The following is a 22,720-nucleotide window of genomic DNA, read 5'->3' as shown; positions in this document are numbered from 1 at the left end:
TTTGTGTTTTATTGCCCTTTGCGATGGCCGAGGTGTGTGTGCACGTGGATGTTTCACTAGGAGCTGTAAGTGGAGTCAGTCAGACAGAAACAGGTGGTCCAAAACATCTTTTCTTTATTACTGTGACGATCAGACTGCAGTCCAGAGACATTCAGGTAACAGACAGCGACACAAATCTCTGTACACAGGTTTTTACAGTGAAGCCTTCAGAGACGGCTCGTGTGTCAAAGGGGCAGAACGCTACAAAATCTCTTTATTGGTCAATGGGGTTACATTGATGTCGATGGTGTGTACTGGTTCTTGTTACGACCATGCATGTGTTTAATACTGGATGGCACAACAGGAAATCGCATCATCACCAACGGCCCCCGAAACGTCATTAAAGAGTGCTTCCGACAGAGTGCATTCTTACTCATAAATATTTATATATATTTTAATTTTCAGCAATACAGGACACACCAGACCCTAGACAGCATCACACACAGGTTCCATTTACTTCAATAACGTACTGTAGTTTACAACCAAAAACACGGTGGTGTACAGTGGCCAGAGCACGAAACATATAGAATTATCTGAATTTTTTATTTATTTTTTTTAAATCTACTATACTGAGTGAAGAAGAGACTGAAGCACTGAGAACAATAATACAATCTGACCTGACAGTACTGCAAACTACCTTAAATGACCTAAACCCACCTCGGTTCACATGGGAAGCCAGTAAAACTGGCATTTCAGAGGATTCTACTGGTGGATTTCCTTACTGATTGTGTTTATTATGTACACCACCAAGAATGAAATAAATTTGCAGTCATTAAAGGTCCTGCCAAATTCGATTAGGAAAATAAAACAACATTTTGTGTAATCCTTTAAACTCCCCAAAGTGGCTCAGGCGTAACCAGTTGAACCCATCTGGAATTGCATCTTTTCCCCGACAAGCATTTTGAAAAGAAAATTTAACTAACTTTTCCCCTCATGTTGTTACATACAATACACCCACTTATTTACGCATGGTATCAGGCAACCAATAAAAAGATTACATTTTAATAATAAAAATCCCCAAAACAAAACATGCTCGCATGCTTTCCATTTACCCTAAAACAGATTCAGAGTCAGGATTTATATCAGCAAGTTGTCAAAAAGTACCTTTTCTTGGCACTTTGGTAACTGACATTGTCTGCTCAAGTAGGCGATGGAATACAATTCTGTACTGCATTTGAAGTGAAGGAAATCCCATCACGGCGATCATCGTGATGGGATTTCAATTTTAAGTACAATGACCAAAGCGGTCTCAAGGTTATTTTCAAGTTTTGTTTTCTGAGAATCTACACAGACGTTATTCTCAAGTCTTTTATCCATTAATCTGACAAAATCCAACTAATTCTGGAATCTTTTTTCCACAGATAATCCTGGAGGTAATGTAAGAATTTAAATGGATTTAAAGGATTCTAAAAAGTTGATTTCATGCATTACTATCATTATTATTTTCCCCAGCCCGCTACCCCACCGCTGCAGTACTATCGCTGGTCTGCAGAGGGCGCCATCGTCAGAATGGCAATAAATGAATCCCACAGAACTCATTTGTTCTATATTTGGCTCTGTTTTATGGAAAATATTAACTTCTCAGTGCGTCAGATACCTTCACAGGAACTCGTGGGAGGCAAAAACATGTTCCAGAAAGTAACTCATGGACCACAAAACTCAATTCACTACGAACATTCTTACAGTTTTTGCACAAACATAAACCAACATGTCTGCCGTGGATCTCTGACGACAAGTGCAATAAAGCAAGGCAGGATCGGAATGAGGTCTGTTCTTACATCAGGGACTTAAGAGTCCGCTTCCATTACCGTGGTAATAAATTCACTCTTATCCTTCATCAGTCGTGTTGGTCAAAAGATCCACTCTTTTTTGTTTTTTGCCTGAGATTACACTGAACCCTCTTATGACCTGATCCCCCCTCCCAAAATAAAACTGGACCTGTGACCCTCCTGCACCGCAGCTGATGCCACACCGGACGTGAGCGGCGCTGTACCAATTTGGTAATGAGAAGACGGCAATAAAAAAGACCGGGCAGTTTGGCAGCTTCTAATAGTAAACCTAAACTGACCTGACTTGTGAACGTTTCCCCAAGCCAGCCCAAAGTTCCACACGCGCGACGCTCCACATACAACACGGTCACAAAAACCATTCCCAGGTACTGGGGATGGATTGTAAGACCCCCCGGACGCTGGAACACTGACACATGAAAGGCTGCTTGTGACACCCCAACACTTAAGACGACTAAAGGAAATGAACTATGGCCACTTTTTCTTTTAAGTTCTGCATCTATGTGGAATTTTTTCCTATATTTACCAGGGAAAAAAATCACCATCCGTACATAGAATGAAGCTTAAGATCATGGAATGGAAGTTTATGTTTTTAAACAATGTTAAATAATTGATCGATTACACACACACACACACATAAATAATACAGTGTCCCATCCAACACCTTAACACCTTTTTTTGCAACTAAATTGATCAAAACACCTTTATCGCTGAACTGAAACGACTCCAGCTGAAAAACCTGCCTGAGGTTCGTTAGGTACAATTCAAAGACTAGCGTGTGATTTGAGACGGCTTTTAATCTGAAGGGAACGATCCTACCTACAGCAACAGCTCACACCGCATCTACCTACAAGAGGATGAGAGATATCGCACTTGATCACAAAACATCGTTGTCGTTTTTTTCTCTTCTTTTTTTTGAACAGCATGTGGAAATCTACTAAATCAAGTCACTGTCTGAGACTCACAGTACAGTATGGCACTTGTTGTTCTCTAAATTCAGAAACATGCAGAGTCAATCATGATCATCTTTTAGCTGCAGCAGAGAGGGATGGAGCGAAAAGGCCGTAACCAAAATAGACGGGGATTCCGCGCCGGGTTCGCTGTGAGAGGGGATTCGACTCTTCTGTGAGTCAAAAGGAGATGAAGGAGCGGTGGAAACTGCTGGGAGACCCACTCGCTTCTTCATTCCATCACCTTTTTCTTTAAAACAATACTGTGGAGTGGCCTCGTCTTCTCCGCTTCCCCCTTTGATTCCAGGAGCATGTCTTTCTTTAATCAAAAAAGAGTGAGAGTAAAGCTGGAATGTCAAAAACAAGGGGGAAACGGGATCAAAAGGAGGAAGCGCAGAAGAGGAGACCAGTTTAATCTTCCCTGAAACCCGGTCAACACAAACAAACGCTGCTGTAGCGACACAGGAAGCTGCTTTCTCTCTCTTCTTCTCCTCCTCTGCCATCACCTCTACACTATCTAGTAAATGGGAACCTGGTACGTGGGCGCCGCGTTGCTTTCGGTGAAGGGTGGGCTCTGGTAGGTCTCCGTGGTCTCCGTTGTGCCCCCTACAGGTGAATTGGAAGGGTACGGCTGGGTGGGCGCGGCGCCGTCCAGGTGCTCCGTGGTGAACAGCGACATGTCCGTGCCGAGCAGGTACTTCTGGACTGCACGCACTGTCAGGCCGGCCTGGGGGGTCAAAGCGGAGAAACAATTTTGATGGTAACAGACGCTGTATAAATAAAGACTGATTGAGAAAGATGAGAAAAGCAGTTTTATTATCAGCATCAGCAGAAAAAGTCACAGTTTCAACTGCGTTCATGTGTTTTTGCACCAAAACAAGAACAATTTAAGGAATACAGCTTTGCATTTAATCTGGAACTCATCAAGATTCATCGAACACATCCTGGCTGTAGGTGTTTTGGGGGTTTATTTTGAATTTTCCCTGGTTGATGCAGATTTTCTTATGCATGGAGGCACAGAAAGAACGTGGGACCCTGAAGCCACAGCGCCCAGAACGTTTTGATTCTACTCTCATGAATCTGATGCCAACTTTATAACTTTTGATCATTTTTTGTGTTGCAACATGCTGTCCCAAGTGTAATTTCGCACTGTAAAAAAAGTGGCCTTTTTAAGAGCCACAAGGAGCCTTTTAGCTCCGTTTGCTAAGCTTTTCTGAATAGGGAATAAATACAATGTGGATTTAACCTTAAACTGTAACAAATGCAGGGAGCTGGCCTCTATTGTCTTTAGAATTTACTGTATAGGGATAAAAATGTCCTTTTTTTTCCCTGAAACATTCTTATCATTGTTATACTGTATATTCATATGTTTGTATATTGTACCTCAGGTGAACACGTGCTGAGAGAATAAGAGTGATAACCAGTTTCTCTCTTGCAGGTTTGATACAACTGTGTTTCTGCGTTTTTATGGTGTGGCTGGATAATCAAAGGTTCGTAACAAGGCCCCGGATCAGAGTAGGAAACAATGGTTATCCCTCTAATCCAAGCCTCGCTTTGATTTTTCTCTAACAGTCTCCATTACGCTGCACAAACACTCCCGGTGCGTCCATCATCGTCGCTACATTAGCTATGGATTCAGGGATAATTCATGTTCATCCATCTGCTTTCAATCCAAACTCCAGATTCTTTGCTTTGCTGCTATCGTGGAAACGTGTAGGCTTGTACACTCTTACCCAGGTGATGATGGAGAAGAAAGAGAAGGCGATGGCGGCGCGGGCGGCGTCGGCGCCCTGGTTGAGTGGCACCTCTTCAGGTGTGGTCCGCGACCACTGATTGGCCAAGAAGCAGAAGCTGACGAAGTAAAGAAAAGCCCAGAAACCTGAAACAGATTAGCGAAAGAAAACAGAGCTTTCAAAAAGCAGGTGCAGGTTTTAAGGTTTCCCATTTCCTCCACGAAACTGCCCCCGTCTTTTATGTCACTTCTTTGTTTTTTAGTGTTGAGAATGAGGAATCGAACCTAGTTGCTTTTTTTGCAGTATTTCGGGCATGTAAAGAACCTGTTTTTTAGCCTTAATCTTCTTATTCTACAAGAATTCCATCAGAAGGTTCAACTTCAACGCTTCCCTCCTCACCAGAGAAGCCGATCTCTAACATCACCGCCTTCTTCCTGTCTTTGATGGAGCTGATGGAGGAGAACTTGTAATCCAGCAGGCCAAAGAAGGAGCACGCCAACAGTCCCACCAGGCCCACAAACACGCCGTAGTTGCAGGCGTCCGCGTTCTTATTGAAGACGCAGTAGAGACGCTCGCTGCCCACGTTCACATAACCCTCATTCACGATGGAGGCAAAGACCACCAGGGAGAATATCTGTGGACGTCAGGAGGGGACAAAGTCAACATCTCGGTTTTATTGCTGACAGTCAATCTCATGCTGCAGCCTCAGTGGGGACGGGCTCCACGGCATCTCTTTGAGCACACTCAGACCACGAGCATTAACCTAATTTCATCCCTTTCTCTCTGCCCGGCTGAAAGGACGGACGCTTGGCTTACCCCGGAGAATCACATGATTCCCCAGGCGGCGTCTGAATGAAGTGCTGTAAAGGGCGTTGGTAGCGGCTCTGGTTTCATTTTTACAAACGCCACTTCGCGGACATCTGATCCTCTCTTAATTCCCCATGTTTCTTCCCTCGTGGACTCCCACACCGACACCGATCAGCTGACTAACACATGGTGGCAGACAGACCAGGGCCATGTGACCAACACACATACTTACATACACACTTGGGGGGTTTGGGTCATATGATGGTGGCAGGACGCACAATGGGATAAGGGCAAGCCCACAGTTTAAAGCAGTCACATGAGTGGTTGAAATCTAACCACAGAAAGGTGCTTTTAGTGAGGTGCTGTTTGGTCTTCTTGTTAATATATATATATATATATACAGTATATATGAGAGAATACTGCAGCGACACAGACCATTTCTGCCTCAACGATCACTGAAGTAATCCGACTACTATATGATTTTAGAGGGGAACTGTTAAAAACACGCACTTCTGCAGCTCCACTTCAGGTGTTCCTCGTCAGGACACGGTGGCGCATGAGCTCCGTTTCCATCATCATTGAAATCAGCATTTTTGTCGGCTGATTCGACATCTGGATGACGGCGCGGCCGATCCGCTCCTCTGCCGTCACACTGCGCGTAAATAAAGGCTGGAACTGGGCTTCGTGATTCGGCTGAGACCTTCTCCCAGTCGGCCGGAGGTGATCGTCGAACGTCAGGACACGACGCGCGGCTCTTCGTGCGTAATGGTGATCGCGGACCAATCACAGGTGGGACGATCGTTTAGGGTAAATCTGCGAGGTTATTAGCTGGAAATGAAATCGGTGATGTACACGAGAACGCCCTGTGTGGTAAATGAACGATTCGGTGCGGTACAATGACTGTCAAGAATCCAAGGATGAGGAGGGTTGGTCCGTTTGGGGGGGTTTTCCTGCACAACCCGGCTCTGATCGGCTGTTCGGATTGCATTTCTAGATTGATCCGTTTATTATTTCTAGGATCTGTAGTGAGCTCAGTTTCATGGCCAGGGCCTTCACCGCGGTTCCACGGGCACATTTCCGCGCAAAGACGCCGCAACATGAGCAAATCTGCAACCGCCCACTGATCAATTAACGCAGGATTTCCATATTTGCGGTGAACGCACGTCACGGGCTCACGCAGCAGCGACAACAGTGAGGGACCCCCCCCTCCCCATCTCTCTCACATACACGCATCACATGTAATCAGCGGCGCAGGAATAAACAAACAAACAAACAAAAACCACTCACCCAAGACAGCACTCGGAGGATGGTCTGTGGTTGCTTGGCAAACGCGATTGGGTCCACGGTGGACCCGGTTCGGCCCGCTCCGAACGATCCCACTCCGTCCATCTTCTTCTCGGTGTGCGCTCCACGCTCTCGGCTCCGCGGCTGTGTGGACGCGCTGCTGCTCTCCGCTGTAGGGACGGGTCTTTGCGCGCACCCGCGTCAGGAGGCGTGCACTTCACTTCACGTGACCGCGCTGCAGCCGTGAGAAATGAAGGTTCTCACACCTGTATCGAAATGTTCCTGTACCAGGAACGTTTTGAATGATTAGAACACTTTTATTTCTATTTTAAATGTATCGATATGATGGAAATATTTGTTTTATTACTTTAGAGGCATATACAACTTCCCATGAGCAGTCTTCATGCTAAGCTGGTTGCCAGTGGCTGAACCAGATAGTGACCTTAACCTTTGACCTGACTTTTTAAAAATTCAGATAGGACACTTTAAAAGTAAATCAGTGGTGAAAGTTAGAATGCTGAATTACATTACATACTCACAAAGTGATTTAGATTTTGGTTCTGAGCATTTCTGCTGAAAAAAAACCCCAAAATTGGATAAATTGATGATAAAAAGATCACGCTCTTACTGTTAAGAGTCTGGACAGAGGGAGAAACAGCCTCGCATGGTGCTCAAACTGCCTAGCCATTTTCACACTTTTACTCTATTCCTGTCAAATCTGGAATGACCAATACCAGTGTCACGTTACCGAAGCAGTAATAATCAAAAATAATCATTTTATTGACTGAATCTTAATTACATAGTTACACATTTCTGCGCTTAGTCACACAGACAGGATAACCAACAACATCTAATCAGGCAACAAAGATGGAGCATTACTTCCTATTTAATGTAAGTAAAGCTAAGTACATAGCTAAGTACATACAGCAGATTTTTTTTGTCCAGACAGAAACTTAGATGAAAATATTTGACAGGATATTCATACTACTGTAAATAAAAATGGATCTTAACCTTTTAACTCCCAAAATGACTGAGAACTTCACTTGCCAGATCAGTTAGACTGGGCTGCCATGAAAACAATAAACTCCCTCCTGCTCTACTTTTCACTGCCTCAGTCGCAGGAACCATCCTTCCATCCATCTCTCCACCTCTCGTCCACACGGGAACAGTCGAACTCAGGCTTGCCCAGTCGCACATTGATGTCATTATGGATACCGCAGAGCCACTGAGACAGGGCATGGCGGCTCCTCGTGTCCGGCTGATTGGTTTTTAATCTGCGGAGAGGAAACAGTGCATTTAGATGCTGTCTGCACTTTATCTGAACATAACTACATGAGACAGCTTCAGCTCTGCTGTGCGGTGAGGCTGCAGTGCAGGGCAGCGGTAATTTGAGTGGGGAAATGGGAATCATGGATAAGATTTTCACAAAGCTAGTTCAGTAAGAAATGCAAAACCAGCCATTTCTCGTGCTGCGGTCTAACCTGCCCCTGAGGTCTTGAGCACATTCATCGCAGGGGAAAAACTTAGAGAATAGGTTGATGAACTGGCCCATCTCGTTCTGCTGAGTCGACGATGGATGGTCGGGGTAGTATGCCGCCATGGTATGAAGGAAGGACCAGGTGTTACGCCCCAACTCTTCCCTGTCTAATGGACACTCGGGGTCAAGCTGTGGCTCAGCTTTGGCCTCCTGGACATTCAGACAGACTTAATGAGTTGAAGGGACAAATACGGTAACACATAGGCATAACATCACCTGTCCACAGACTTTCTCAGAAAAAGAACACTTCCTTTTGGAACGAGTGTTATTTATACTTAGAACATCTGTACCTGGTTTGTAACTACAGTTCTATATAAAGTGGGAGGGCATGACGAAATCCGGTGTAACAAGGAAAGAGAACAAACTTTTAAATAAAGCAACATTTTAAATGAAACTGTATTGTTAATAGCAAAACCACAATAGCCGATCTACCATATATATTCCAAAAAAACCCGCTTTATATTCACCTCTACAGCTGTTGTCGATTGTTTCTGCTGCAGTTTCATCCAAGATTTAAAGTCCGTGCAGGCCCGACATGGCTTCTTTCTCACTTCCCCACTCTGCTCCGGTTGTTTACCGTCCTCCGGTGGTTTACCTGCCGTAGGAAATGGAAAACCTTCAAACCCAGGCTGCATGGAGCCTTGCGATCCCTTTGGTGCTGTGGGCGCAGCCATGTTCACAATCCCCTAATAACTTAAGGTCGATGCGGCACTAAAACAGTAAAAACCGACAGTCGAAATCGCATTACACCTCTCCAAACACATTACGATTCACATTTTACCACAGGATGCAAATAACGCCAAGTTTATGCGAAGCACACTTTATTCACTTGACGAGTGATAAAAATATGCGGTGCGTTTTTTCCCCCCACCCGGACTTTTTATGGGTACGGACCGTGTTCCGGTTTGTCATGTCAGGTTTCTGTGCATGCCGCTCAGTGTAGCAACCAACAAAGTGTAAATATCTATCATTTTAACACAATATAAACTGTTGTCATTATGTGTGTTTAGCACGAATACAACTTTAAAGCTGTGCGTGAAAGGAAAGCGTTGTTTTATGCATTTTTAAGTGTTAACTGTTATTTGTAAGCTGGGTGGCTAAAAAGCTAACTGTGCAGTGACACGTTTCTCTTAATATTTTCTCTTTTAAGCTGTGTAGCGGTTGCCTATTCGAATTGTCACAATGGGCATTTTGGAGAAAATCGCGGAAATAGAGAGAGAAATCGCTCGGACTCAGAAAAATAAAGGTAATAAATGGTCATTAATGGTTCATTGTTAGCTCTATATTAAGCCTGTTTTCAGCCACATGTTTCTCTCTGCCTATACTTAACTCGTAACCTCTGGTTGTTAATGGATCGACAATTAGCAGCTGCTAATGCCAAAGTAACAACTACTTTATTATTCTGACGTGTTTGTATGTTTTATTACCATCAGCCACCGAATACCATTTGGGCTTGCTCAAAGCCAAACTAGCCAAATACAGAGCTCAACTCCTGGAACCCTCAAAGTCAGCAGGGGCCAAAGGTGAAGGCTTTGATGTTATGAAATCAGGAGATGCTCGTGTTGCCCTTATTGGTTTTCCCTCTGTGGGTAAGGTACGTCATCACGATTACGCGTATTCTGTGGCTTCATTCTCACATCCCCCAGTCTTGCACTCTTTCAAATACACACATATCCAAAAAAATGTATAAAGCACACCTAAAACTTCAACATAATGCTCTGATGTGTTCTGCAGTCCACGTTCCTCAGCTTGATGACATCGACAGAGAGTGAAGCGGCTTCTTATGAGTTCACCACCTTGACGTGTATACCTGGTGTTATACAGGTACTTATATTAGTAGCATTTTGGCTTCTGAACCCTTCTGGGCCTGAATATTACAACGTTAACATTGTTTTGTTGCTCTACAGTATAAAGGAGCCAACATTCAGTTACTGGATCTTCCAGGAATCATTGAGGGGGCTGCCCAAGGTGAGATGCTTTATATGATATTTATTCAAATAGACATGTAGTATGTATGTTGCCTTTTATTAATATATCAGAAGGGAGCATAAATCATAACAGTAATGATGATTTTGTAGGTAAGGGTCGAGGGCGACAGGTCATTGCTGTAGCCAGGACAGCAGATGTTGTCATTATGATGCTGGATGCCACCAAAGGAGATGTCCAGAGGTGTGTTTTACTCAATCTAAATCTGTTAGGAGTACATGTAAGAACAACCAACTAAATCATCCCTTCATTTTCATAGAGAACTTTTAGAAAAAGAATTGGAGTCGGTGGGCATCAGACTCAACAGGGAAAAGCCAAATATTTATTTCAAGGTATGGTTTTTCTTTGGTATTTGTATTAACTGAATCTATGGACTTAATTGCTCTTACTGCCAATATTCCTCAGGTATTTGTTTAGATGATGTTTTTAATTGTGTCTTTTGTCTCTCTGGAGATCAAAAAAGGTGGCGGTCTCTCGTTTAACTCCACAGTTCCCCTGACCCAATGCTCTGAGAAGCTTGTTCAACTCATCCTTCATGAATACAGTATCCTCCCCTCTTGCGGCATTATAAAACTTCTGAAACATCCCTGACTTTACTCACCACGTCAGCATCTGGCTCCTTTAACTCTGTCCTCAGAAATCTTTAACGCAGAGGTCCTCTTCAGGGAGGACAGTACACCAGATGACTTCATCGACGTCATTGTGGGGAACAGAGTTTACATGCCTTGCCTTTATGTATGTCGCCCGCTGTTGTTGCATTGTCATTTTCACAGTTAAATCCAGGGTTCGTCTCATTGGATCTGTGCTTTTACAGGTCTACAACAAAGTGGATCAAATCTCCATTGAGGAAGTGGACCGCCTGGCCCACAGACCCAACAGTGTTGTCATCAGGTCAGGTTTCTGTGGTGTGGCAGCAGTCTTTTCCTTATCTGTTTATGTTAATTCTGTTGGATATGTTTCAGTTGTGGGATGAAGTTGAACCTGGATTACCTTCTGGAGATGCTGTGGGAATACTTGTCCCTCATTTGCATTTATACCAAGAAAAGAGGAGGTGCACAGATACATTTTTCAGGACTCTTATTTACATCTGTCACTTGCACACAAATGCATTTCTTCTAACTTATTCCAATTAAAGTATTTTCTCTTCCTTTCAGAGCGGCCAGACTTTAACGATCCCATTATAATGAGGAGAGGGTCAAATGTAGAACATGTGGTATGGAAAACTTCTAAAAACCTAGAATGACACAAACTGATTGTTTTTTTTGGTTTCTTTTAAACTAATGTGCTCGGCACTGTATATTCTCTCTGCTTTCAGTGCCATCGAATCCACAGAACTTTAGCTAGCCAGTTCAAATATTCTCTGGTTTGGGTGAGTAAACGATGAAGGAAAGCATAACTTGAGTCACACATGAGGAACACATTCTGTAATGATGGTCTGTGGGAGATGAACTGACACCTAGTAAATGTCCCTGTTGATATTGTTCCCCTAGAGAATGAGCACAAAACAAACTCCAGCCATAAAAGGGAAGCCGTTAAATTTGTCCACATCTGCTGGGTTAGAAGTCAGCGTCAGGCAGGATGAATGTTTGCATAAATGGCTCCTTGCAGCTCGGATGATTTTGACAACCATCGATGGCTTAATTTTAACCACTTCTCAACTCAGTTCAGCTGAGTTGAGAAAGGTGACAAAGGTGTTGCCATCTGAACAGACGATCCACATCTGGATGAGATTGAAGTCAGAACTAAATGAATGTTATTCAAAATATTTGTAAGGGCCTACTTCTACATTTGAGGCATGAGGTCCTAAAACCTGTGCAATGATGTTTTCATGAAAAACATCAAAAGATAATCCTTATGTGGTCCAGAAAAAAACACCCTGACTTCAAAACCTCCGGTCTATTTTTGACTTTAGCCACACATAAAGTGAGATAAAGGTCACCAAAGACATGTAATCTTTGTCATATATGACTAAATAAATTCCCCCTAATCTACGCTTCTGTGTTAATCACAATCTCCACCTGTCACTACTTCACCCTAATCCAGTTCTCTGTGGGTTGGTTTATGCCACACTTAAATTCCTGAATTGCTTTATCCTTTTGGTCCTCCAGGGAACCAGTACCAAGTACAGTCCTCAGAGGGTCGGTCTAACGCACGTCATGGAGCACGAGGACGTCATCCAGATTGTTAAGAAATAATTGGGCCAGCACAGCGAAGGGACTGAAAATGGAGACGGACCGCTTTCCCGGAGTTAAACAAAAGATGTAACTGGACTATAGACATGCAGCAACGACTAATAGCCACTACTCTTATTTTGTATATGAAAATCACCAAACAAGAGTAGAGATTTGAGTTTTTGTGGACAGCTGAACAGCAATCTTTTTTTTTTTATCATACAGATGCAAATACTCTGACAAAATGAGAATATGGGAATAAAGCCTGCGCAATTTTAAGAAATCCTTATTTTGTTTTGTTCTCTTTGGCACCTGTACGAATCAATCCCATAATATATCTCAATCGTAATATTTCCTCCCATACCATGTTTTCTGACTGCTGTTAGTTCATAATGTTAAACAGTCAATTCAGTCTTTAAAGCCCTTTGTAAATAAAATGCTATAATTTCTTTGTTCCATCCTGTCACACACTTTGGTATATGTTTTACTTTGATAAAAGGTAAATCATCTAAAATTAACGTTGCTGGTCTGGTTGTCAGTGTTTATTTAAATTGAACAAGCTATTTTATGCCTGAAGGTAACAATAGGTGTGGACAAAAAGTCCACTTAAACACGTGCAAGGAAAGATCTTTAAAATGGTATTTTGGAGGATGCGAGCTGAGCTATAACCAGTCCAATATTTTAGAGACTTGGTGGGAACAAGCTCGAGTCGGATGTTTCGTCCTAACCTTTGCTTTTGAACAGATAAACCACGGGTGGGCAATTATTTTTTCCATGGGGCCACATGAGAAACAGGAAAATATTGTGGAGGGCCGGACCAAAACACTGAATGTTCTGCATAATATTGTGTTTCTTTATAAAAAGCAGCATTGTTTTGACAAGTTTGTAAGACTGGTAAGAGTATATGTTTTATTAAGTAATGAAAAAGTGAGGTTGCCTTACAAAAAATGTCATTTATTCAGTAACATTTCCCAAAACAATGGTAAACAAAATGTGAACGCTTCTACCATTTGTAACTCATATTAGCCATCAGTTGTTTTTTTCTTATTCAGTGAGAGAAATCTAGTCTCTCTTGGGCTTGAACAAGTGCATCAAAGTCAGGCTGAAAGTCTGAGGTGGAGATGCGAAGCAGAGCTGACAGGTGCTCATCGGTGAGAGAGGATCCGTACCTGGATTTGGTAAACTTCATCAGTGAGAACGTTTGTTCACATTTGTAGGTAGAGCCAAAGAGAACCAACATCTTCTGCGCACGTCTCCTCATGTTTGGAAAGTTCTCCTCCTTGAGAGAAGAGTAAAAATCCAGCAGTGATCTTGACTTAAAGTGGTTTGCCAGTACCGCATCGGACTGCAGGTCAATGAGTTCCAGCTGAACATCACTGGGTGCATTATCCACATTGAAGGTAAAGGGAGAGGAAATCAGGTCCATTTCATCCTCGACTGTTCCGAGATCTTCAAATCGCCTTGAAAACTCACCATGAAGTGCTTCTAACATGGATGAGTACCTGCAGAGGCGATCCGCTGATGGTGCGACTTCTTTCAGAGTTTGCATGTGAATGAGAGTGTTGCTCTCTAGTTGGCTTGAAAGAAACTGCAACTTTCTCATGAAAGCCTTCACCAGGTTGTGCATTTCATGAACAAAAAGGCCCTTGCCTTGCAGTTTGGCGTTCAGTTCATTCATCAGTGCAGTCACATCCACAGCAAATGCAAGATCTGCCATCCAGTCCTCATCTGAGAGCTCTGGGATGTCTTTGCCTTTCTTCTCACAAAACTCTCGAATCTCTGCTTTCAGGTCCCAAACTCTCTTTAACAGGTAGCTGATGTTACCGTGTTCACTCTCGTGCTCCTCCCAAACTGTAACAAACTGTCTGTCATTCAGTGCTCGTGCCCTGATGAAGTCAACTATTGTAGTCACAACATCAATAACATGGCTAATTTTTAGCACTGACTTGCACAACACATGCTGATGGGTAATACCATGCAAAAGTACTAATTTCTGATCTGCATTGATTTCAGTTGCTTTATCTTGCATATGCTTCAACAGTCCGACATTTCCCCCCGTCAGATTTGGACACCCGTCGGTTGTGACACCTGCCAGTCTGTCCCACTTCAGTCCGAGCGCGTCCACGCACGCGTTCACCTCCGTGACCAGATCGATCCCTGTCGCCGTCCCATGCATGGTCCGCACTGCTGCCAGCTCCTCCGTAATCTTGAAGTCCGTTATCCCGCGGACAAACACGAGGAACTGGGCTGTGTCTTGGACATCGCAGCTCTTGTCCACAGCCAAGGAGAAAAAGTCAAAACTTGCCACTTCACGTTGCAGCTGAAGTTTCAGGTTCTCCGCAATGTCCTCGATCCTTCTTGTCACGGTTCGCCTGCACAGCGGGATTTGCTCAAACGCTTCTTTTTTTTCAGGGCATATTAGTGCTGCAGTGTCCACCAAGCACTCTTTGACAAATTCCCCCTCCGTGAATGGCTTACTGTTTTTAGCGATTGTGTGAGATATCACAAAGCTGATCTTGGTTGCTGTGTCCCTGGATCCGTGAGGCTTGCTAAAAAAGCCTTGCTGCTTTTGCATCTTAGCCAGCAAAGCATCCGATGTCCGCGCCCTTTCAGCATCAGTTAAGTGTTTGTATGTCTCCGCATGTTTCGTCCGGTAATGCCGATTCAAATTGTAATGCTTAAACTCAGCGACGCGCTCTCCGCAAACTAAACACACGGGTTTACCCCTGACTTCAGCAAATAAATACTTGGTAGCCCATATTGTATTGAAAACCCTGCATTCAGCATCTATCTTTCTTTTTTTAGCATGAGCAGACATTTTGGAGGCCTAAAGTTTTTCAATCATGCACACACCTTAACTTACGTGTTGCGTCATTATGCACGTGAATATAAAAACGACTTCAAAATAAAAGTGCCAAGGTGGCCAGTTTTACTGCACAGCGTCTATGCGTAGTGGAGAATAAGCAAGAGAATTCCTTCCGTGACTTTAGCCTGGTGGTATATACTTTATCATAGGAACAGGAACTACTCGGCTTCCCGCGCTCTTAACCGGAACATACAAGGAGCTCTCGCTGCGCAACTACGTCACATCCTACAGGTGACATAAACATTGTATGATACCACAAAATACAGTACCGTAACCAATAGGGTAAGGGCGTCATCAAATAATAACACTCAACAAAAAGCAATGCAACTTTCGTCCATGCATGAGGTAAAATTAGAAATGATCTTTATTTTTTCTAATTTCCAATCAACCTTACGCGGGCCGGTCTCAACCAATCAAAGGGCCGTATGTGGCCCGGGTCTGCTAAACTAACCATGCTTAATGGCACTTGTATTCAATTTTTAAAAATTGACATTCACTGCATTATTTGTTCCGGCGTACAGGCTTTAATTGTGTTAAAAAAAAAAACCCCAAAACAAACATATTAATTATATGAAAACGCAAAACCTGAAAATCAATCTGTCGGTAGCGAACTACTTATGAAACGTGACGTCAGTTAAAGCGGAACTAAAGCTATTGTTGCTGTTTGCCAGTCGGAACTATACAATGTGACATCCAGCGGATGTAAACACAAAGGTCCAGCTACGGCTGCTTGTGTATTGAACGATTTCCCAGATGAAAGACGGCTGTGCGTCTGCAGCAACAATGGCTTCAGTGGAGACTTTCAGAGGATTTATTAACGAGAGACTAAGCGCTGCTGCTGAGGAAATATTTAGAGTTTTTAGAAATACTGTCGTCGAGTACGAGGAAGAGATCGAACGTCAGCGAAGATTGCTGTACCTGGTTTCGAAACCCGAGGAAACGGTTTACGTTACGGGTTTGTAAAACAAGACATTTTGCTAAACGATTTTTGGCACTATTACTGCACTAAAACGTAATCTAAGAATATTGGTTTGTCTGAGGAAGCCATCAGGGTTTTCTCTTCAAATACGCGCGCTGTTGAAATATCGCATTTAGGATTTGCAGTGTGGAACCAGGCCAGATTCATTCATTCAAGTTGTCTATTTTATAATGATAGTCTAAAATATGAGCTGGCCCTACCCTCCACAGACTGTTCAGTGAGCTTTTATTGCTCTATTTTCCCTACCTTGCCAAGGTTTTGGTGCACACATATTTCAGCGGTGTCCTCCTTCAATGCAGTTTCTTCACATGTGGAACATCTTGGGAATGTGTGGATCATGATTCGAGTGTTGTGCATGTCTACATCAGCTCAGCAGTTGGTTTACTATCTACAATTCAAGGCTGCGTAATGTTCCAGTAAACATGTCACTGAACTCTGCATATCTAAGGCCTGTATGATGTTTCAAAGTTAAAATCTTTTTTTTTATCCTTTCAGAGATCCTGCAGCAAAATGCCTCTACTGAGGTGGTCGACATTGATCCGCAGTTTCTGAAACACGAAATGTCGAGTCTGGATCGACACGACACAGAACCTCCACAGATTAAAGATGAACAGGAAGAACTCTGCGTTAGTCAGAATGGAGAGCAACTTAAAATGGAGCAGGAGGCTGATGCATTTGTGTTTTTTTCTGCTTATGAAGAAAGTGAGCCTGGAGCAGAACAGTTTGAAATGACAGGAAATCACAGTGGAAGAAAGCAGCAGCGCTCAGGACCAATCACAGATCAAGACCCAAAACCAAGTAAAATGCACTGCCGGTCTAACAAGAAGAACAAATCTGCCGGTTCAAACATCAAATGTGATCCACGGGTGAAATATCTCGGCTTCACATCAAAATTGCAGATGCACCTGAGACAGAACGCGGGTGAGAAGCAGCATGTGTGTGAGATCTGTGGCAAACGGTTCGCTTACAAGTCGATACGAGACAAACATGCTAGAATCCACGCAGAAGAGACTCCATATCTCAGTTTGAAACTGGATTTAAACAGTCAAACGTCTGCTGACGCGGCTGAAAGACCACATAGCTGCCCCACGTGTGGGAAACGATTTCGTTGTGCCCGTGTGTTGAAAGCACACCTGAAGACGCACTCGGGGGAGAAGCCCTTCCTCTGCAAGACCTGCGGGAAGAGATTCACTTACAGATCGGTGCTGAAAAATCACATTACAATCCACACGGGTGAGAAACCGTATCCCTGCAACACGTGCGGCAGAAGATTCAGTCGGCTGCCGTTACTGGAATCTCACCTGCACGTGCACACGGGCGAGAAGCCGTTCTCTTGCAAGACCTGCGGCAAGAGATTCGCATACAGGTCGGTGCTGAAAAGTCACATAAAAATACACACGGGCGAGAGACCGTATTCCTGTGACATGTGCGGGAAAAAGTTCAGCGGTTCATCGGGACTGAAATCTCACCTGAGAATCCACACGGGGGAGAAACCGTACGCCTGCGACACCTGCGGGAGAAGATTCACACGGTCGGCCACGCTGAAATCTCACCTGAGGGTCCACACGGGCGAAAAGCCCTTTTCCTGTCAAGAGTGCGGCAAATGCTTCACAGTGAGGTGCAGCTTGATGAGGCATATGAGCGTCCACACGGGCGAGAAGCCCTACTGCTGTCAGGAATGTAGCAAATGCTTCACAGACAAGAACACCTTGATGAGGCACATGAGAATCCACACAGGCGAGAAGCCGTACAGGTGTGAAACGTGTGGGAAAGCTTTCAGAAACGCAGGCAATCTCAATGTCCACTTAAGAAACCACAAAGCAGAAGACTTTGTCATGTAAGGTTGGAGGAAAGAGGTTTAAATTTGTCTTGTTCGATTAGCCACATGACACCACAGCCACAGAAGAACCGTGACTAATGTTAATATTTGGGGTTCAGTGCTTTGATGGCAACCAAGTCTTACAAGATTATAACGTGATTCTTTCATAGTGAGGTTACTGTGAGGCTGTTTCACTATGATAATACACTCACAAATTCAAGTTTTAGGGTTTTACAGAATGTTTTTTTTGTACATACCGTATTACTTGTGTGAAATTACCTTGTAGTAAAGAGAAAAATAACCTGTGAACCTCTGAAAATAAACATTGTTAAATGCAACATGGTGCTCCTCATTCATATTTGAAATAACGGTCAAGGAATTCAGAGTGAAAACTGGAATATCTTATGTGAACAGTGTATAAAGGAACCCTAGCCGTACACATTTTAAGTCTTTTCTATGAAGTTTAAATATGTTACATTCAAATACACACTTTTTACTTGCTACTTGAACAAAGGATCTATCAAATTAACAGTTTTACATGAATGATATACTGTAGGTCCAATAAACAGAGAATGCAGTAAAATGAAATGAAAAAAAAAATCAGTACAGTGAGTTATTATGGTTGATGCTCAGTCTTGTAATTACCTTCCCTTCTGTGCTGAAGCTTCACTCTGCAGTTCCTGAAATGAAAACCTCATTAAAAAAATTTAAAATTGATCCCCAAATGTGCAGAGAAGTCTGGTAATCATTAAATTCATGCCAAGATCCTTTGGGAATGTACATTTTTAAACATACAGCATCTTTCTCTTTTAAATATGAGTAGCTGAGGGGTTTGGTAACGTTAAATTACATCTACGTTTAAAGCGTTCTTTAAAAGCTTTTCTTCAGAAACGTCCCCTTGATCTCCCATTTTTATCTTTGACAGGAGTCACTGAAGTGACTTTCCTCAATAGTCTTCTGTGCAGCAGGTGAGGCTCAGACACACCTGATCTCCTCCCTGACCCTGCCCTCCAGCTGTTTGTGTTGCCATATCTGAGCCGAGCTGTCTGGAAAGTGTTCCGTCCCGGCCAATCGTCCCTATCCACTCACACACCAGCACAATGGGCTCATTAAACATTCAGGAGCATCTCTCCAGTCCAGGACTGGGAGACCAAGTGGACGGCTTCACCAGACGAAAGAGGCTCCCACGCGTGGACTAGCCTGACCTCCAAGATGCCCTAAAGATGTCTGGTTGGAGGGAGTTGTGCTCTGAGAGATTCTGCTACGATATAACATGAGCAGGGGATTCATGGTGGAGGGATAAAAGAGAAGGAAACACAAAGGTATGGTCACCTGAGTGAGTGTGTGTTGTGTGGAGCGCGACACTTGATGCTGCTGGGCTCCATATGGCACGTGTGTGTGTGTGTGTGTGTGTGTTTGTATTTGTTACATATTGGGTACCAATATCTGCATTCTACCAGCAGACTGGGGACATTTTTCCACAGTAGTCCTCACAACTTCAAAGAACTGTTTGAGCGTTGAGACATAGCTTTACGTTTGAAGTTAGGGTTAGGTCAGGATTAGGGGATAGATTGGGATGGTTAGGGTAAAGAGCAGAGGAAGGCATCATGTCTCTGAAAGTCCTCACAAAGATAGAAATTCAAGGGTATGTGCATGTATGTGTGGGCGGACGTGTAGTTGGGGTAGGACTGAAATGACTCCTTTTATCACACATAAAGTCACATTCTGACTCCAGCTGGACAAAAGGATTTAACTCGCTCTTTTTAAAACAGATTTATAACTGCTTGATATATAAACCAATAAGTGAAATATTTTTTAAAAAAATGCATTGCATACCAAGCACAATTTGTCTCCCCAAATGATTCCTAATATGTTTTAACTCACACTAAACAGATTGGGGAACAGATTGTACAGGGAACTATAGATGGTTGAGACACTGTGAAAAGCTTCTAGTCAAGTCTTTTATGCATTATATGACATTTGTTTGTTCTCTGGTGCACACATCGGTCAGATCTACTGGTCTGAACCCGTATATACCATATCAAACCTTCAGTTCACAAAATGTTGTTTATATTATAGCATATATTCTCCGCTCTGTGCGCTCAGCGTCAATTAAGATGCTTAAAATGCCCTTTCTCTGCTTCCCTCTAGTGTTCAAATCTGATGATTACAGCTCTTCCTCCACAAATAGGAGAAATATTTGCTTCATGCTTCATTCTAATTTAAAAAAAAAAATCCTTATAAAAACTTTAAGATTTTCCAGTAAAATTGAAGGCAGTAAAAGAAATGAACTGAGGAGCAAACTAAGCATCCACCTAACCATGTATCATCTTTATTACGCAATCTTTTTGGTGAAACAGGTGTTGAGTGCTCCTGTAAGAGTGAAAGTTAAGTGTGTGTGTGCAGAGAGCCCATGTTTATTCAGGCTGCACATCAGTGCTTCATAACCACAATAAATGATCCTTTCTGTGGGTTTTATGAGCAAACAACACCCTGTAGGGTTGTGTTACATATGTTTGTCCAGCATTAGTCAGAAGCTAAAGGCAGCGTTGGGTGCAAGGTGCATTTATTTTATGCTAAGTGTTTTGGTCAGGTAAATTCAATCAAGGATGAACCCCAAGAAACAGACTCTGAGGAGGAACACAGTCCTAATCCTCAAGCAACCTATTTTATTTTTTTGCATGAAAACATTCAACTTTTATGATTCAACATGGGGAAAAAATAGAGCCTTTCACAAAATAATTTTATTGTATTCCCATAAATATAAACGCTGTAATTTTCCAGCTCAGAATCCAGAAAAACAGAAGTTGGGAGAAGTGAAAATGAATCTCATTAAAATGTTGGAAATTTATAGTCCACAAATACAGGCACACTTTAATGGACATAATCACAACCAAATGTCTAATTATAACCCAAAGCTAAACCCAATTTCTTAACCCTCAAACAGTTCTTTGAATCTATGAGCTAAAATGTCCTTACATCCCAGAAATGTCCTCACGTTATTGTAGAGTGTATTTTGGTACTCAGTATGTAGCATATAAGAACACACACACACACACACACACACACACACACGCACACACACACACACACGTGCGCTCAGAGAAACAAATCACTTACGGTGTTTGCTGTTCTGGCGGCAGTGTGGGCTGATGATAAAGGCCTATTGTGTTCCCGTTTATGTTGTCTTCCATTAAAGTACAATGAACCAGGATGGCTGATACAACAGAGGGGAACAAAGTACAAGAAATTACACAAACCTGATCACTGGAGAAATGATGCGTATATAGATGCAAACAATATGAGAATATTTGCTCTATATATTGTGGAAGTAATCACTGAAACCTTACTGGTTCTCAGGAAACGTTACAATGATGGACCAATGACCAATGTGTGTGTGTGGCTATCTACATATAAATGTGTGTGTGTGTGAGTGAATGTGTGTATATGGGGGTTGAACAGGACCACAGAAATTAAGCTGCGGGTTTTGATGAGGACAAGGAGCAAAACAGCATCTGCCGACCTTACGGTTGGTCCTTATTGATTATATTGTTTAGCATCCATCTCCTGACAGTGGGACAGAGGTAAGCTGCAGCAAACCTGATTAACAATGCTCTTGGTCAGTGTAAGGGAGTAGATTTACACTTTAAATGGCCCAATTAGGGAACTAATTTACTTGAAATGTGATTTTACTGCAGTGTTAACTAGTTTTATATTGATGCGTATGAGCAGACTTTAGTGTTTCTCAAAGATGAAGGAGCTTTGTGGCAATTTAAAATGTAAAGTTTCACTGGTAAAATTCTGAAAACAGTGGTGATAATTCATGTATGTCGCTGTTGACTTTGATTTTTTTTAAAGCTGTATTGCAGTCGTCTTAGATTAGTCTGTCGGTCTGTCCGTCCATCCATCCATCCATCCATCCACCCATCCATCCATCCATCCATCCATCCATCATCTGTCTCTGCTAGCGAGGGTTGGTCTTCCATAAGGGATGCACATACAATATCTGTTAATTTTGCTGGATGTCAGCCTGACGGTGCTGCTGGCTCAGGTACTGTCACAGTGATTTTAGGGATTTAATTGCAGCGTCTTTTCTATATTTTATTTAGAAACAATCTCTTTAGTAGGATTTTGTATTTAAATGGCAGCTGGCCTGGAAAATAGCAGGGCACTATTGTATTATTTGCATGGTTTTCATCACGCTCACACGCTCAGAAGGTTTTTGCAAAAATCAAGGCTGACGTGGTTTTGACCACGGTGTGAACTCAAATGAAAGTTTTTTTTTACATTGTTATGGAAGTTAATCTTTGTGTTACATTTGAATCTCTTCAAATGTTGGAGGTCTCCTGACCTTAATTGTCTTCCTCTTGGCTAACCCTTCTCAAATCAGCCACAACCTCGAAAATAATGTGGTTGTTCATCATCTGGAAGCAAATCTCCTTCTCTCTTAAAAAAACATGCTTCTCCCTCCCAAAACCACTGTGGTCACTCTCAGAACTGCTCCTGGGAAAGTCAAAACTTAATTATTTGTGCTTTAAATCATATTCGTCTGATTTACAAAGTCCTTCTGATGGATTAGTAAACTCCCGTCCACCGTCAAGACCCACAAAAAGAACAAAAGAACACAAACCACTTTACTCGCTTTACTTGAGTATGAACAAATAAAACCTTTCTTTTCATAACTAAGGGAAACATTTGTATTTGTCCTCGTTGATGTTTCAATATTTACTTTACAACCACCACAGAATTGTTTGTCATTTTT

The 22,720-nt window shown here is 42.7% G+C and overlaps 4 protein-coding genes across 6 annotated transcripts; 2 read left to right on the top strand and 2 right to left on the bottom strand.

Annotated features, from left to right (window-relative positions):
• Positions 1-97: 97 nt before the first annotated feature.
• Positions 98-6,769, bottom strand: syngr3a (synaptogyrin 3a). Its single transcript, XM_057013981.1, has 4 exons — positions 6,604-6,769; positions 4,909-5,143; positions 4,510-4,655; positions 98-3,503 (listed from the first exon to the last, which is right to left on the bottom strand). Exons 1-4 carry the CDS (start codon positions 6,703-6,705, stop codon positions 3,294-3,296), a joined length of 693 nt encoding a protein of 230 aa, XP_056869961.1. The 5' UTR covers positions 6,706-6,769; the 3' UTR covers positions 98-3,293.
• On the top strand, positions 5,900-12,577 carry drg2 (developmentally regulated GTP binding protein 2). Of its 2 annotated transcripts, none has more exons than XM_057013980.1 (14): positions 5,900-6,105; positions 9,288-9,383; positions 9,571-9,731; positions 9,872-9,961; positions 10,045-10,105; positions 10,216-10,306; positions 10,383-10,455; positions 10,577-10,667; positions 10,761-10,858; positions 10,938-11,014; positions 11,086-11,174; positions 11,278-11,336; positions 11,439-11,492; positions 12,232-12,577. In XM_057013980.1, exons 2-14 carry the CDS (start codon positions 9,320-9,322, stop codon positions 12,316-12,318), a joined length of 1,095 nt encoding a protein of 364 aa, XP_056869960.1. In that variant the 5' UTR covers positions 5,900-6,105; positions 9,288-9,319; the 3' UTR covers positions 12,319-12,577. The 2 variants fall into 2 exon arrangements, with proteins under 2 accessions (XP_056869960.1, XP_056869959.1); XM_057013979.1 differs by lacking the exon at positions 5,900-6,105 and adding an exon at positions 8,994-9,093.
• gfer (growth factor, augmenter of liver regeneration (ERV1 homolog, S. cerevisiae)) lies at positions 7,360-8,811 on the bottom strand. The gene is made up of 3 exons (XM_057013982.1): positions 8,605-8,811; positions 8,082-8,287; positions 7,360-7,874 (listed from the first exon to the last, which is right to left on the bottom strand). Exons 1-3 carry the CDS (start codon positions 8,809-8,811, stop codon positions 7,712-7,714), a joined length of 576 nt encoding a protein of 191 aa, XP_056869962.1. The 3' UTR covers positions 7,360-7,711.
• Positions 12,578-15,833: 3,256 nt separating the features above from the next.
• On the top strand, positions 15,834-18,296 carry LOC130515073 (gastrula zinc finger protein XlCGF52.1-like). Of its 2 annotated transcripts, XM_057015077.1 has the most exons (3): positions 15,834-16,115; positions 16,439-16,555; positions 16,635-18,296. In XM_057015077.1, the coding sequence occupies exon 3, from the start codon at positions 16,700-16,702 to the stop codon at positions 17,978-17,980; it is 1,281 nt and encodes a 426-aa protein (XP_056871057.1). In that variant the 5' UTR covers positions 15,834-16,115; positions 16,439-16,555; positions 16,635-16,699; the 3' UTR covers positions 17,981-18,296. The 2 variants fall into 2 exon arrangements, with proteins under 2 accessions (XP_056871057.1, XP_056871056.1); XM_057015076.1 differs by lacking the exon at positions 16,439-16,555 and having other exon boundaries at positions 15,835-16,115.
• The last annotated feature ends 4,424 nt before the right edge of the window (positions 18,297-22,720 follow it).

The sequence above is a fragment of the Takifugu flavidus genome, chromosome 18 (genome assembly GCF_003711565.1).
Source record: "Takifugu flavidus isolate HTHZ2018 chromosome 18, ASM371156v2, whole genome shotgun sequence".
Classification (NCBI taxonomy): Eukaryota; Metazoa; Chordata; class Actinopteri; order Tetraodontiformes; family Tetraodontidae; genus Takifugu; species Takifugu flavidus.
Note: the sequence above shows the minus strand (reverse complement) of the source record. Positions and strands in the feature narration are given on the sequence as shown.